Source organism: Vombatus ursinus, unplaced genomic scaffold (genome assembly GCF_900497805.2).
Source record: "Vombatus ursinus unplaced genomic scaffold, bare-nosed wombat genome assembly UNPS02014772.1, whole genome shotgun sequence".
Taxonomy (NCBI): domain Eukaryota; kingdom Metazoa; phylum Chordata; class Mammalia; order Diprotodontia; family Vombatidae; genus Vombatus; species Vombatus ursinus.
Window position 1 is genome coordinate 17,292,432 of NW_020954550.1, and position 17,763 is coordinate 17,310,194.

General features: G+C 35.5%; 1 protein-coding gene across 8 annotated transcripts in view; it reads left to right on the forward strand.

Annotated features, from left to right (window-relative positions):
* Nucleotides 1-17,763, forward strand: part of PDE4D (phosphodiesterase 4D) — a 1,859,629-nt gene that overhangs the window by 1,530,697 nt on the left and 311,169 nt on the right. Inside the window, exon 1 of one of the 8 annotated variants that reach the window (XM_027863637.1) lies at nt 96-345. The exons of the other annotated variants lie outside the window; for them this stretch is intronic. Coding sequence (XP_027719438.1) covers nt 248-345 — 98 coding nt within the window. The 5' untranslated portion in view covers nt 96-247. Of the gene's footprint in view, nt 1-95; nt 346-17,763 lie in introns of those variants that run through there. 8 annotated transcript variants of the gene reach the window in all.

A 17,763-nucleotide genomic window follows, 5' to 3' on the forward strand; every position in this document is an offset into this window, starting at 1 on the left:
AGAGAGAGAGAGAGAGAGAGAGAGAGAGAGAGAGAGAGAGAGAGAGAAACAGAGAGAGAGAGAAACAGAGAGAGAGAGAGAGAATGAGAATGAGAATGAATGTTGTTACAATGCTTTGGTTCTCCTCTTGATGAATCAACCTGGGAGCAGGAGCTGTGGGCTTCAAGACCCTTGGATTTCTTCAGCAAACCCAGTCCTCGAAATGGACTGTGTAAAGCCTTCTTGGTAGCGAGACCCCCTGAAATTGATGACTCAAAATCTTTGGGGCATTCTTTTCACGATGAGCATTATCATGAAGCCGAGATCCCGGTCTACCAGTTCCCTGAGGACTACAGAGGCAGTTGGGTAATATGCTTTTCTCTCATACTTATCTCCTTCCTCTCCTTCCAAGATTGAGGTATTAACTGAGTGCTGAGTGATTATGGGAGATTGCTCGAAAGAGTTAGATCTAATTTTAACAGTCTGCACCATGAAATAAAACTTAACAGGCTCCTTGACTGCTTCTACTTGGTGCCCAGTTCTGTGTGCTCTATGCGAAGTGGTGTTCACTCTTTGTTTTTAGCTGCCCAGTGGACCTAGAGGAGTCCTATGAAATGTGACAGCTGATCATAATGTAAATTTGAGAGCAGAAAGAACGCGTGCAGGTATATGTTGCCTGTGGGAAAAGTGAAGCTGATCATTTTCACTGTCTGTTTATGGTTATTTGTTCTCTCATCTTTATTCCTGCTTCCTAAGCAGCCTGGTTGTTGACAAGCCTTTGCCTTATTTTCTTCTTCCAAGACATTCGTCTAACAAATTTCAAAAGTGATAGTTTGTTAGTACAGGTTATTCAGATAACAAAATTAAAGAATGATTCTAATTGTTAATCAAATGTATGGTGATGAAACAATATGTAATTATGTTTTAGTCAAACTTTTTGTATTATTTGCATGTCTAAACTATATTTTAATAATTTTAAAAAATCTATTCTTTGTATTTATTATAGAAGGTTTTAGGAATCATTTAACTGAAAATTTCTATCATAATATAAAGCTAATTAATTTTGCATCCAAAATTATTATTGAGAATCTTAACAGTCACTTCCAGAATGCTTTTTATATAAAGTTGATAAAGCTTTTTATAATTGCATTTATGTCATTTCTTGGGCTCTAGAGCTGGAAGCAATCAAAGGCCATCTAGTTCAACTCTATAATTTTGTAGATGAGAAGTGAAGTGCAAGAACATTAAGTTACTTGCCCAGAGTCATAAAGGTAGTAATAGTCAGAAGATAGATTTACACCCAAGTCTTCTGATTGTATAGTCTACGTTCTTTTCATTGTATCTTCCATATAATCTGTGTTCTTTCCAGTCCTGTTAGATTGATTTTAAAAACAATTATCAAACCCTCTCCTATTTAGTCTGAAATAAAGTCAATAAAGAAAAAAAGTTAGAATGGGAGAATAGGTGTCAACATAACTATTTACACACACACACACACACATGCATATATACATAACATGATGGGGATAAAATTGACAATCAAAATTCTAATATTTGTTTGATGGAATTACTATTTATCAGTATGTCATTAGCCCTATTTTTTTGTCTGAAAGTCCTGGAATGGAAAAAACAAACAAACAAACTTCATTTCACCAATGCAGATCAACAACTTCTGAGCTACTTAGAGTTGCTTGGGGCACTGAGAGGTTGTGTGATTTGTACATGGTCATATAACAAGAATTTGTCATATTCATGACTTGGAGGTCTTCCTGATTCTGAGACCAGATCTCTGACCATTCCATCAGGGGATCCTACTCTCAGCTTTTATATATAATAAATAATTATGCATTTGCACAGTACACTTAAATTTTGTGTAAAACCCTAATTGAGACATTGCCTAATCTTACTTCATGTCCCTTATATGAATACCTACATTATAGATAGGTCCTTGAGTTTAGTTTCACAAAAATCTCCCAAATCAACTCTTTTGCTCCATCCCCTCACCAAAATTCCCCTTGTAGTTTATCTCATCTAGATAATGATGGTAATCCTTTAGATTTTCATAGAACTTTACTGTTTTCAAAGCACTTTCAAATGTTCTGGGTTGTATTCTGTACAGTAGAGGGCATTCAAGGATACATGTATGTGTCTCTATACTATATATGTCAATTGCAGCAAATAAGAGTGGACTTGGAATTGGGGTCCTGGTTATACTTATTTTTTTTTTATTACAAGATATTTGATCTGTTACATGCAAGTAGAAACCATTAGAGTCCACGGTACATTTAAATTTCCTTAAGTATATTTGAATTTAATGTTTTGCATTTCACATCAGAGATCTAGGCCCAATTACCTTTTTAATATAATTAAAGAATAGAGATTTTTTTTTGAGATTAGCACTGTTATTCTAGTATACATATAGAAAGAACTACTTAATGGAATTGCTAATTGTCCTTACTGGCTGTAGACATTAGATATCGTTCCATTTTTGGCCAGGCTATTTTGAATTGTTATTATAAATACTATAATGAGAAAGATGATAAAGTATTAAGTGTGTTTGCTGTAGATCTTTATATACAGGGGTATCTTGGTAGCTGGGTGGTCCAGTGGATAGAAAGCGAGGACCTAAAATCAGGAAGATCTATGTTTAAAGTCTGCTCCAGATGTGTAACTCTGGGCAAATTACTTAACCATTGTTTACCTAAGTTTCCTCATCTGTAAAATGGGAATAATAATTGAACCTATCTCCCAGGGTTGTTGTGTCAAATGAATAATGTTTGTAAAGCACTTTACAAACCTTAAAGTGTTGTATAAATGCTATTTGTTATTGCTGTATCTAGATATTGAATAGCAAAAATAATACAGTTAAGGAAAATCATAAATAGTTATGAAAATTGCTATGTAAAAAGATTTATAAAATTATAAATAAGTTACGAAAAATAAGCACTTACGTGTTAAATAGGAAGAAACTTACGAACAAGTTTGCTGTTTGTTCAGTCATTTTAGTCATGTCTGACTCTTCATAACTCCATTCAGGGTTTTTTGGCAAAGATACTGGAATATTTTGTTATTTTCTTCCTCAGCTCATTCCTTCTCTACAGACGAGGAAACTGAGGCAAAGAGGGTTGAGTGACTTGCCCAGTTAGTGTCAGAGGTAGGATTTGAACTCAGGTCTAACTGACTCCAGGTTAGGTGATAACCTAGCTGTCCTTATGAATATGAGCTCTATGCTATTTAATTTCCAGGAAGCTCTAGTAAAGTTGCCTAATTAAGGAGAGAGGAATTTGTCCCATTTTGGATTGCTTCTAGGAAAAATGGGTTTCATATTTGCAGAATTCTGAGGTCAGAGTACTTATGGAGATTATGTGTATGAGTGTGGCTGCAAAAGACTGGCTTTTTACGAAGATGTAACTTCAGGTCCCCCTTTTCCCTACAGGGAAGAAAATACAAGTCTTGTCAATCAATGTTAGTTGCAAAAGCCAAAGGGTTATCTCACCTAGTTTGAGTTAATGGGCATATCACTGTATTTTCATTTGTTTTCTGGATAATTTTCCTTTTGTACCCTTAAACATAACAAGCCTTCTGGTTTAAAGCACCATTAGAATTAAGAGTTGTATGACATTGATACAGGTTTACATTAGCTATGCCAATAAATACAAACATTTTTCAACCTGGAAACATTAAAAAGTTTTGTATTAGTTAAAAAGTATTGAATTGTTTGTACTTGCTCAGCATAAATTGAGAGTTGTGTCAGTAAGTAACTATTTTCAAAGTTTGTTTAGGTTTGTGGCAGTGTTGTAATCTTTCATGATCGTATTATTAGGGTGAGTCTTACAATCATTATGTAAATGAACCCAGGATGCATATCTCTTGGCAGGTTGTTAGGAATCTTGAAGGATGATAAAGACCCTTTTAGCATTATTAGAAAGTTATTGACAAATAGACCAGTTATGAGGCCACTCATGTTGGGTTTTTTCTCCCTTATCTCAGAAAGTGGATGGCATACTCTTTTATTCCCCATTTTTAAAAATATTTTTATTTAAAGTTTTGAGTTCCAAATTCTATCCCTCCCTCTTCACTTGCCTCCCCACTCCCTGGGATGGGAAAGCTGTCAGATATAGGTTATACATGTGCAATTATGTAAAACATTTCCATATTAGCCATTTTGTACAAGAAGACTCATATAAAAGAAAAATAATGAAAGTAAATAATAGTATGCTTCATATCAGTTCTTTCTCTGGAGGCGGAGAGTATGCTTCATCATTAATCCTTTGGGATTGTCTTGGATCATAGTATTGCTGAGGATAGCTAAGTCATCCACAGTTGATCATCATACAATATTGCTGTTACTGTGTACTACATTCTTCTGATTCTGTTCACCTTGCTATGCATCAATTCATGTAAGTCTTTCCCAGTTTTTTCTGAAATCATTGTCTTGGTCATTTCTTATAAAACAGTAGTATTCCATTACATTCATATACCACAACTTGTTTATCCATTCCCTAATTGATGGGCATCCCTTTGATTTCCAATTCTTAGCCACCACAAAAAGAGCTGTATGAATATTTTTGTACAAATAGGTCCTTTTTCCTTTTTTTTTTTTGGATGTCTTTCAGATATAGACCTAGAAGTGATATTCTGGCATGCTCTTGATGTTGGCTTAAACTTCTGGGCAAAATGGTAGACTCACTTTTACCCCAGAATTTCACATTTCAGAACATGTTTAGAGCCGTTTCAAGTGAGAAAGAGTTGGAGGACATTCAGGCTCACTTGTGTAACTGAGGTAGTCTTATCTTCCCTTTTTTCCCCCTTTAAAATTCTATTTTGGACTTGACTTGTTTGAAAACATTATCCTGTTTAGACATACTAACGTTAAACACATAGATCTGATGGACTTATTTATCTGTATGGAAAGAATGAAAATTTCTTTAATCTGGCTTCCAAGGGACTTTTCTGTAAAAATAAAAGAATGGGCCCTTGAAGTTACTGGACAGCTTTCTGACAGTGTGCTTTATCTAATCCTAGAATAAATAATCCTTAGTCATGAGGGGGTAAGGGTAACAAAGTTGGTCAGGAATTCATCCAAATGGTAGGGGAATAAAACTGAGATAAGTTGACTCTAAGGTCCTTAGAGGGTATCTTAGTAAACTTGGAGAAAGTTGCATATAGATAAATACTTGAAAAGATCCTTGATTTCATTGTTAAGCACATTCATTCTATAAATCCTATATACCCTGCTCATAACTCCATCTCTACTAAATATATGGTTCCCTTAGTTGCCATAGCCAAAAATAAAAAATTAAATATACAAGTCACCTAATGGTGAACTTTCTGGTGATAACTCTTCCTGAACTCAGAGTTCTCCAGTGACACATAGTCTGTCTCTAGGCTCCTAGGTCACCAGCTTTTCAAGGTTAGTAGGACCTGTCAGAGCTCAAAGTCTATTGGATTCAAAGATTCACAGCACTTGAGGACACAATGGATATCTCCACAGTATGATTAGATAGAACTTTAGTAGAAGCAGAGAAAGTTCGTAGGCTCATAGACTTGGAGCTGAAGAAGATCTCAAAGGCCTTCTAATCAAAACTGTTTGTTTAATTTATTTTGGTTTTTTTAAACATTGTTTTTATTGATGTTCTTGGTTGTCTTAATTTTTTTTTTATCCTGAACTTAGCAAACACCAAATAACGCAAATATTTCCATATGCAAAATAAAACAGAGAAAAAATTAAACATGAAGATGTGAATCCATATTATCTATAGCTTGCTTTTTTATGGAATATAATAAATTTGTTATTTTTTCTTTTTAAAATTATTTTTATTTCATTAAATATTTCCACATCACATGTAAAAAACTTTTAACTATCATTTAAAAAAAATTGAGTCTCAATTTCCCTCCCTCCCATCCTTTCTCTCACCTCTTCCCTACCTCTTTGAGAAGGTAAGCAATTTAATGCCAATTATACACGTGAAGTCCTGCAAAACATATTTCCATATTAGCCATGTTGAAAAATAAAACACAAGCAAAATACAACAATAAAATAGAGGAAGTCTAAAAAAATGCTTTAATCTGTATCCAGAGTTCATCAGTTCTCTCTCTAAAGGTGAACAGCATTTTTTATCATGAGTCATTTGGAGTTGTCTTGGATCATTGTTTTATAAAAGTAGCTAAATCTTTCACAGTTGATCACCCTTACAATATTGTTATTACTGTGTACAGTGTTCTCCTGGTTCTGCTCACTTCACTTTGCATCAGTTCATGTCTTTCCATGTTTTCTGAAACCATCTTGCTTGTCATTTCTTATAACATAATAGTATTCCCCCACAGTTATATACTATAACTTGTTCAGCCATTCCTCAATTAATGAGCATCTCCTTGATTTCCAGTTCTTTGTCACCACAAAAAGAGCTGCTATAAATATTTTTGTACAGATAAATCCTTTTCCATTTTCTTTGATCTCTTTGGGATACAGACTTAGTGGTAATGTTGCTGGGTCAAAGGATATGAATAGTCTTAAAGCCCTTTGGACATTGTTCCTAATTGTTCTCCAGAATGGTTGGACTAGTTCACAATTCTACCAAGAGTGTATTAGTGTCCCAATTTTTGTACATCCCCTCCAGCATTTGTCATTTTCCTTTTCTGTCATGTTAACCAATCTGATAGATGTGAGGGGGGTATCTCAGAGTTGTTTTTAATTTGCATTTCTCTAATTAGTAGTGATTTAGAGCATTCTTTCCTATGATTATTGATAGCTTTAATTTCTTCTTCTGAAAAATGCCTGTTCAAATCCTTGACCATTTATAAAATGGGAAATTGCTCTTATTTTTTATAAATTTGGCTCCATGTATGTGTTGTCCCCTATATATTTCAGAAATTGTGCTTTTATCAAAGAAAATTGCTGTAAATTTTTCCTACTTTCCTGTTTTCCTTCTGATTTTTACTGTATTAGTTTTGTTTGTGCAAAAGCTTTTTAATTTCATGTAATCAAAATTATCTATTTTACTTTCTGTAATTCTCTCTGGTTGTAAACTCTTCCTTATCCATAGACCTGACATATCTGACATAGATCTGACAGGTTCATTTTTCATATTATTGTGATATCACCCTTTATGTCTATATCATTTATTCATTTTGAGCTTCTCTTGGTACACAGTGTGAGATGTTGGTCAATGCTTACTTTCTGCCAAACTACTTTCCAGTTTTCTTGGCAATTTTAGTCACGTGTTGAATTCTTATCCCAAAAGCCTGGTTCTTTAGCTATATCAAATATTAGATTAGTGTGGTCATTTGCTACTGTGTATCATGTATCTAACCTACTCAATTGACCCACCACTCTATTTCTTAGCCAGTACTAGATTGTTTTGATGATTAGCAATTTGTAATATAGTCTGAGATCTGAAACTACTAGGCTACCTTCCTTATCACTTTTTTTTATTAATATCCTTGATATTCTTGATCTTTTGCTCTTCCAGAAGAATTTTGTTGCTATTTTTTTCTAGTTCTATAAACAGATTTTTTGTTAATTTGATTGATATGGCACTGAATAGGTAAATTAACTTAGGTAGGATGGTTGTTTTTATTATACTAGCTCAGCCTGTCCATGAGCAACTAATATTTCTCCAATTGTTTAGATATGTCTTTATCTGTGTGAAAAGTGTTTTGTAATTAATTGTGTTTATATAATCCCTGGATTTGTCTTGGCAGCTAGACTTCCAGCTATTATATAGTGTCTGTAGTTATTTTAAATGGAATTTCTCTTTCTATCTCCTCCCGCTGGGTTTTGTTGGTAGTCTATAGAAATGCTGATGATTTATGTGGATTTATTTTATATTCTTCAACTTTACTGAAGCTGTTAATTGTTTCAGCTAGTTTTTTTATAAGTTGGTTCTCTATACAAACCATCATATTATTTGCAAAGAGTGATAGTTTAGCATCCTCACAGCCTATTTTTATTCCCTCAATTTCTTTTTCTTATTGCTGTAGTATTTCTTGTACAATATGGAATGATAGGGACGGTAATGGACATCTTTGCTTCACTCCTGATCTTATTGGGAGGGCTCCAGGTTTATTCCCATTAAAGATAATGTTTATTCTTGGTTTTAGACAGATGTTACTTATCATTTTAAGAAAGGCTCCATTGATTCCTATGCTTTCTAGGGTTTTGAATAGGAATAGGTGTTGTATTTTGTCAAAGGCTTTCTGCATTTATTTATGTAATCAAATTATTTTTGCTGTTTTTGTTATTGATATGGTCAATTATGCTGATAGTTTTCCTAATATTGAACCAGCCCTACATTCTTGGTATAAATCCCACCTGGTCATAGCATATGATCTTCGTGATATATCACAATCAACATTATTTTCAAAGTTGACCTTCTTATCTAAATTACATACTGACTTTCCTCCTATTCTTTGGATTTTTATTTTAAAATTGTCATATCTTTAGCACCCTTCTCTGCCTGCAACTCTTCTACTCCCTTTCCCAGAAAAGTTGAAAGACTGACAAAACTCTCATATCAAATACAAACACTGAAGCAAAACAAATTTCCACATTGGCCATTCTGAAAAGATTTGCCTCATTTTGTACCTTAAGTTCATCCTTTCTCTGTGAGGAGATGAGCAGCATGTCTCATCATTGATCTTCCTTAATCATTTTGGTCTTTGCATGGATTACTTTCTGAGTTGTTTTTCTTTACATTGTTGTTATCTCAATTGTTTTCCAGGTTCTGCTCACTTTACTCTGCATCAATACCCAAACTTTCTAGGTTTCTCTAAAATTATCTCTTGTGTCACATTTTTATTGCATTACAATATTCCCTTCCATTCATATACCATTTGGGTTCACCCATTCCCCCATTGATGGGCGTTCCCTTAGTTTCATTTTTTTGTCACTTCAGAAAGAATTGCTATAAATAATTTTGTTCCTATAGGTCCTTTCCCTCAAATCCCCTTCATTTGCCTTAAATAATCAAACAGGCCTAGAAAGCTTGAGTAATTAGCCTAAGATTGCATAGATAGTAATAGAAGGATCACAATGTTTGAGACAGACAAAACAAGGCAAGGAGAATGAGATATTTGTATTAAAAATGAGAAATGGACATAAAAGTAGGCCTTCTATTTACTTTTCAGGTTTGCCTTTGAAAATGTGGGGAAAGGCCCTTTTCTAGCCTCCATAAGTCAAACTAGTTCAGCAAATTCTGCAAAGATATTGACAGTGCCTCTCTTCCAAGATACATGGAAAACTGCATAAGAAAGTCAAGAACAAGTAGACAGAACACAAATGTTGAAGTTGGGTGAATTTATCAAGGTGGGACACAAATACAAAACACACTTTTATAATAATAAAATTTGGAAAAGAAAAAAAAAGATCTGACTTGCTTTCTACAGTATCAATGTCTGGAATGGTATAGCAATACTTTGTTGTCTACCTCTGACCCACAGGCCTTCTCAGGCAATGCCTCCACTTGATGTCCTATTTTTCAGATTAGGCAGAACTACCATTTGAGGAAATAACCACATCCACCATGCTCCCTTCTAACCAGCTCAACCTTTGATTGTATAGACTACTTTTCCACCTTGGCCCCATTTTTCAGCTTTCTTTATGTATTGTTTTTCACCTTTAGAATGTAAGCTTCTTGAGGACAGGGGAACTATCTCTCTTTTTTCTTCTGTTTGTATTCCCAGCTATTAGCACAATGTTTGACATATAGTAGATTGTGTTTAATAAATGATCTTTCTTATTATTGATCTTTAAATAACTCAGACATGCTGCTAGTAGAAAGAATCAGTGATCATTGATTTAAAGCTGGAGAAGACCTTGGATATTCCATATTCAATCCTTGTATATTATAAGTAAGGAGATTTAATGATAGAGAGGTTTAAGTGACTGACTCAGCATTACCCAGGTAGCAAGTGACAAACCCAGGATTCAAATTCACATTCTCTTATCTCCAAATCCAACATTTTCACTTTACCAAAAATGGTGTTGCTTTATCTTATGAAAAGGGAAATGTGGTAATGAGTGGTATTAAAATGGAGTAATATTATAATGCAAAATGTAGATCTTTATTTTCTAATTGTACTAGACATGACCATGAATAGTAGGGTAAGAAATCAAAGGGAAATTATTTCTAGTATATATAGGGGAATCTTGACAAATGAGTAAATCTTTCTGTCCATTAGCATTTATAACTCATTGTTTACCTGAAAAATGTATTAGTAGATTGCAAGTGGAAACCGACCACTTTTGAAATCTATTTTGGGTCACTTTAATGTACTGTAGTAAGCTACACATTTATACCTACCTATTAAAGATAGTAGCTATTTTCTAAGTGATTGATCTTTAAAGCAGTCTTTTTTTTCCAACTCTTTTGAAAGTTACTGGCTTCTGTGGTGCATAATTTCTGATACTTTGCCGCATATTGTTCATAAGAATTTTCACAAAGATACACAGTCCACAGATTGTCAGCTATTCAGAAACAGCTGATTCATTTCTGAATGAAATATATTTAACAGCTTGGTTACTATAAATATGGAACGTGAGAGTTGGTTATATAGGCATACAAGAAATTTTAGCAATGTAACTGGAGGTTAATTTAATGTGGCAAACAGACTGTAGTGTGTACTGTGGCCCACTTTAGCCTACACATTACCCATTTTATATTGTCACAGTGTTCAATTGATGAAAATGGTACTTTCTTCCCTTCCCCTCCCTTTTCAGATTTCTTTTGTGTGTGGCCTTAGCCCGTTACATTGTAAGCTCTTAAGGGCAAGAACTATCTTTTTTGTATTAGTATCACCAGGGATTAGCACAGTACCTGGCACATATTAGGTACCTAATAAAAGAAAGTATATCAGCTTTTGACTGTGAGCAAGTATCAGTCATGAACCTCAAAAAAGGGTAGGCATTTAGTCCTGAAGGATGGTCAGAGGGGCAAGGGAATTCTACCTGTTAGGAAATACCATCTGACAGGAGTGGGGAACCTGTGGCCTCGAGGTCACATGTGGCCTTTTAGGTCCTTGGGTGCAGCCTTTTGACTGAGTCCAAATTTTAGAGAACAAATCATTTTATTAAGGGGTTCTGTATTTAGGAGTTTAGTGTGAGATGATGGTACTGGTCTGGTTGGGCTCAATGCAATCATTTATTAGGTACCTATGATGATAAAGACTGAGCAGTGTATGGATTTAGGGAGAAACATGAATGTAAATGTTGATTGTAGATAATGAAGAAATGACAAAATTTTTGAAAAATTAAATTGGTTTAGCTGTGAATCAGGAGTGCTAATTATAGTAATTTCTGTAAACCACTTACCTTTTAAGCCTCGTTGCCATATAGTCCAATAATGATTATGGGTATGATTAAATAGAGGTCAGATTAACTTTGGTGGTGGATTTTATTTGATTAGAGCGGCAAACTCTATAGGAAATGATTAGTTTTCATGTGCTCTTTCTCATGCAGGGTCAGTTATCTTTTCATGCAGCACATTTAAGGGACTCACAACTTGGGAAAATGAGACACAATATTGATGGTAAGAGCAAGCAGTTCACAAGTGACTCTGACTTGTCAGAGGAAGTCGCCTCAGGGGTCATCTAGTCTGACCTACGGCCTGAGCAAATCCTTTCTACAGTTTACCTTACAAATGATTAATCAGCATTTGCTTAGGGACATCTAGTGAGAGAGAACTCACTTTCGCCTCAGGCAGCTTACTCCACTTTTGGATAACTCATATTTTAGAACTTCTTTTCCTTTTATTAAAACTAAGTTTTCTCTTTTTTGCTACTGTCTTTTTTAAAATTACTTTTTTAATTAAAAGAAATCTATCTCCAAACCTCTTGGGGGGAGGGGAGAAAAAGGACAAAACAAATTCGTTGTAACAAATTTGCATAGTCTAGCAAAATAAATCTCCTTATTGGCCACATCCAAAAAATACATGTGTCTCATTCTGCATCCTGAGTCTATTACTTTGTCAGGAGGTAGAAGGCATGCTTCATTATTGGTCCTCTGGAATCAGGAATGGTCTCTGTGTTGATTGGAGCTCATAAGACATTAAAAGTTGTTTGTTTTCACAGTGTTTTTGCTATTTTGTAATTTCTTCTGGTTCTACTTATTTCATCTTTTATCAGCTTATACAAGTCTTCAAAATTGTTTTTATTATATCGATGTTATAGTATAAAATGTTTTCTGGCTCTGCTTATTTCATTCTCCATCAGTTCATATGTCTTTCCATATCTCTTTGACATCTTTTATTTCCTCATTTCATAAAGCCCAATAGTATTCCATTATACTCATGAACTATAGTTCGTTCAGCCATTTCCCAAGTGATGGGCATCCCCTTAGTGTTCAGATTTTTTGCCACCACAAAAAGAGTAATTGTCATACACTTCCTGAACTCTCCCTATGTCATTTTTCTGTTTGGTGGTCCATGCTATTTCTATTTTCCCCGATCTCTTCCTCACTTCCCTCTTCTTGCTCCTGGATTTCCTCACATGTGTGTGTCATCTTCATGTACGATGCTACTCCAATGTCACCACTTTGCCTATACTGTTTGGAATAAATCCCATCCCACCAAATCCAGTGCTGCATAGGAGGTCAAAAAGATAATAATGAGAATTTCTGGACATTTTCTAATTATATATAAAGAGCAAAATACTCATTCCTCAAAACGAGTGTAAATTGGAAAACGACAATCCTCCTCCACCAAAATCCATTTCTACCCCCAAGACAGATTTCTAGTATTTCTTTGTGCATATGTGAGTATTCAATGAGATACAGAGATATAATACTAGGGGTAAGATCAGGAAGATGACAATGGAGAGAATAAATGGTGTTTTTAGAGAAAAATGTATAAAAAGAAAACAGAGGTGGAGAGATATTCAAGAAGAGACGATTAGTGATATATTGCTTGCCTTTCTCAAGGGCTGAAGGAGAGGTGGGAGGAAGCGACCAAATTTGAAATGCAATTTTTTAGAAAAAAATGAATGTCAAAAAATTTTTAAAGATAACTGGGAAATATTTAGTGAAACAGAACGTGTTTAAATTTTTTAAATTTAAAAATGATGCAAAGAAAAGAAGGAGAAGGAGGAGAAGAAGAGATGATTAAAAGTATGGTGCACAGGGACAGAAGTTTTCAAAGGACATATGTGAGAGCTGGAGGAAAACAGGAATAAGGTAGAATAGCTAAGAACGACTTTCCCTGGGACAGCAACTGACTTTATAAAGAAATGAATGTGCAAACAGTACAATTTTGGCCAGAGTCAAGTAGATAAATCACTGGTTTGGGAACGAGGACCTGAGTTTGAATTTGTTTCTGCTGTGGCCTGTGTGACCTTGGGCACATCATTTTACCAGTGTGGTTTCGGTTATCTCATCTTTAACATGATGAGGTTGGACTTGATAATCTCTAAGGTCTCTTCCAGTTTTAGAATGTAATAGAGATTATATGTAACAGAGATTTTAATGGGAGATGACTTCTTCTAGAGACCAAAAGAGGGTTAAAATATGTAATAATTGGAGTTGGGGCTTAGGAAGAGGGAGGGAGAGAATAGGGTAAAGTAGGTAAAAAAAATCCTCAAGGTCTGGCCTAGTGGAAAGGTTAGTGGAAGAGGAGAGTGATGATGGGGAGACACCTATATGAAGTGAATATGACAGTCCTCTTGATGGGCCTTTCTACTTAACTCTATATATTGTAGTTAAGCTTGGTTTCCCCCTTTGAACCAAATGTTTCCAGGGGACGAGTGAGAGAAGGAGTCACTGCTGGGAAGGAATTGAGAATGAAGGAAAGGCGATTTTTATGAGTTCTGTGTTTGATGCAGCATCCATCCCCCTCTTTTGCTCAACACCTGTCAAAAATGGCCCAGGTCACATTTTTTGTTCTATCACATCACTCCCATGTTATCATGGGATGTCAATAGGTCAATAGCCTCTCCTTACTATTCCCATGGCCCTTCCCAGGAAGCCACACTACACACACAAAAAAATAGTGGTATTCTACTGGGGCAGTGAATACTATTATTCCATTCATCTACTCTGTACTGGAGAACAGCTTCTGAAAGGGATGTAAGGAAGAGGTTTGGGTGATAAGGGAAAAGAGGAAGGAAGAAACTGCTAATCAAAACTTTAACCATTTCCTTAATGGAACCTGCCCTAATATTTTACAACCCTAGTATTTAAGATCTGGCACCTATCTAACTTAAATCTCTATTGCTTAAATTTCAAACTGTTTCCTTCTATTTCTTATTGAGGATAAAGAAAGGCTAGATATTATCATCCTGGGTAATAATTGAAGATATCTAGCAAGTCATCCTTCAACCTTTTCTAATTTCATGCAGTAAAAAATGCTTTTTTATGACCAGATCCATCTAGATGTTAATGCGTCAAAACACATTTCCTGAGTGCCTGCTGTATGTCAGGTGCTATGCTAGGTGCTGGGGATATAAAGAAAGGCAAAAAACCTGTTCCTACTCTCAAACAGTCTAATAGGGGATTTGACATATGAATAACACAGGTAGGATGGGTGTTGTAGGGGACAGAGGGCAAGGCTTCTTGCAGAAAGTGGGGTTTGAGATGACTCTGAAAGGAAGCCGCAGAAACAAAGAGGCAAGAGTGCAGAAGGACAGCATTCCAGTCATGGGAGACAAGTAGTGCAAAGATGTGGATATAGGAGAGTAAATGTTGTTTGAGGAACTGCGAGTAGACTAGTAGGATTGTAGAGTGTATTCGAAATGAAATGGAAGTTGGATTTTTTTTTTGGCAGCATGACTTGTTAAAAGTAGAGCATGTCCTAAAATATATAGTTATAGCATGTAATTATTTTGAGACTTCCCAAAGATGAATGGTCAGAGTGTCATCTGATCCTCTGGTCTAATTAATCATTTTCAAGAACAAGACAATCATATTGATTTTCTTTTCTTTCTTTCTTTCTTTTTTTAAAAAATGAAATGAGTCCACTGTTTGTTTATACTTGGATAGAATAGAAATCCAAACTACAAGGTATAAAATAATTCTTATCATCTCTGATGTCACTACAGTTGTCTCTGGCAGGGCATTTCCTATTTGTATGTGAGAGTTCTTGTGACTCAAATATTGTTTTAGCAAGACTCCCAAGTTGAATGTCATAGATATTTAATGTATGCTATTAAAGCAGTCACAGACACAAACATTATATTTCGAAGAGCCAAAGAGCTAGAGTTGTGACCAAGAATAACTTATGCAACAACATTGAGTATAATTTTGAATGAAAAAAAATGGACATTTAACAAACTGAAAGACTTTCAGGCATTTGTAACAAAAAGAGCAGAATTAAATGGAAAAAAATGTATGTATACACACACACATATATATCCACATATGTATCCATATATATCCACATATATATGTATATATAATATATATATGAAAACATTAGAGACTAATTATAAGGGACTCATTAGGGTCAAACTGTTTACTTCTTATGTATGAAAATATTATCAGTATTCTTAAGACTTGTCATTACTAGGGTAGTTTGAAATAAAAGTTGGAGCTGAGTTGGGTATAATAAGCTGATTCTTAAAAACCAAATTAGGAAGGAAAAGGTAAAAAGGAGTAATTACCTCATACAAATGGATGTGAAAGGGAGAACTGATACAAAGGAAGCAGGTAGGGGTGGAGGGGTTGGTAGTGCTAGAACCTTACAACACAAATATACATACATATGTATATGTATTGTACAGCCCCTGCTGATACAAGTGTATCACTTAAAAACAGGACTTTTCTTTTAGTGGTCTGCAAGGCTTAGATGCCTTCCATAGGCCAGGGAGGCATCTCATTCCATGTAATGCTGCTTTGACAGAGCAATCCATATCAGGATCCTTCTCAAAGTATCAATCAGGGGCCACATTCAACTCTCTCTTTCTTAGGCCCTTTTCTAGCTCTTTACTTCCAGCCCTGATCAATTCCACACTGTCAAATTCCACCTCTACACTCTTCCTTCCAGCTGTGTCCCACTCCCTTCCTGAAATATACTTTTCTGTCTTTAAGTACCAGAATTGTGTAGAGGAAGTCTTGCTGTGATGCAGAAGGATGGGTCTGAGTATAGGTATCATTTCCTAGCGTTAGCTACTTCATTTGTTCAGCCAGTTGATTTTAGCTGGGTTTCCCTCAGGGATGTGCTGGTAAATGTTTAACAACCAGCTCTCAGGGAGTTTGGGGTGGGGGGAGGGATGGTATGCTCAATATGCTTTTAAGCTAAATCTTCAGTTTTCACTTTTTCTCCATCACTTTCTTTAGTCTAAAGTTTAGACATTTGGTGTGGCCTTTTGACCGAGTCCAAGTTTTACTTATTTTACTTATTAAACGGATTTATTCTATGAAGTTTGGATTCAGTCAGAGGGCCGAACTTGAGGACCTAGAGGGCCTCCCCTGGACCCACCCCTTGGAACCATCAACAACACAATAAATAAAGCCCTGATTGTTAAACTTCCAAAGTATAAATGCTCACACTAAAAATTTAATAATTGACTCTCCTGAGCTGTTAGAACTAGTTTCCCTTCTCCCTTCTTTCTTTTGGAGCATTTAACTTTCCTCTCATATTTCTCCATAAGGTGGAATAAGAGTGGAGTTGGAAATTCTGTTGATTTTCTTATGTATGAAAGAAAATTTGGTGGGGAAGTTAGTCACCAAAATGAGGTTTAAGGACTTTCAGTAGATTGTATTTCTGCTCTACAGTCCTTCTGTTACTTTGATATTTGAAAGGATGAATTCCTCAGTGTGGGAACTCTCTCCACAGATGAGGTTCTCAAGTCTTCCATACTTCCTTGTCTGTGTTTTCCCATAAACCTTCCAAAGAAATGGGCTGGTTTCTTTTATAGCATTCTTTTGAAATCTCCATATCACCAATGTGTCATCTGGTGCTTAGCACAGTGTCTGGCATATAGTAGGCACCCAATAAATGCTATTTGACCCACTGATCCTGTATTGTTATTCATTCTTACTGCATGACTGGCTCTCCTCCTTTTCTGACCAAACATATCCTTATTTACATTTATGCTACTTCTTACGCAAGTCATCACTGGTAACCTGCTATAGCCAGCTTAGATTCACCATGTGCCCTTCCATTGCCCTTTGGGATTGACCTTTCTGAGATCCTGGCATTCCATAGTTTACAGGCACTTCACATTATTGGGAAAGTTTCTAAGTTGAAGTGACTGGCACACGTGATGGAGTCCCATTAGAATGATGGAAGGAAAGACCTGAACAGGGCAATGTTGTTATTAAGTTGTTTTGGTTGTGAACGACTCTTCATGACCCCATTTGGGATTTTCTTGGCAAAGATTCTGGTTTGCCATTTCCTTCTCCAGCTCATTTTAAAGATGAAGAAAATGAGGCAAACAGAGTTAAATGACTTGTCCAAAGTCATACAAGTGGTCAGTGTTGATCACATTTGAACTCAGTGCCAGGCCTGGCACTCTATCCATTGTACCACCTAGCTGCCTTGTACTAGGCAATGCAGGCCTATATCTTCTTTTTCCGTATTGCATCTTGCTCATATCCATCTGCAGTACTTGCTTAATTTTATGCACAAATTAATAGATGGTATCAGCAGGTTGACCTTATGATAACTGACATTTATAGAACCTGTTAATGATTTCAAAGGAACACACAGACACAGTACAGACACACACACAGACACACACATATGGATATGTGTATAAAACATGCATATTTCAAAGGAACATTATATATATAAAATATTTACTCAGTTTTACAACAGTTCTGTAACAGAGTTATTACAGGCATTAGTATTCCCA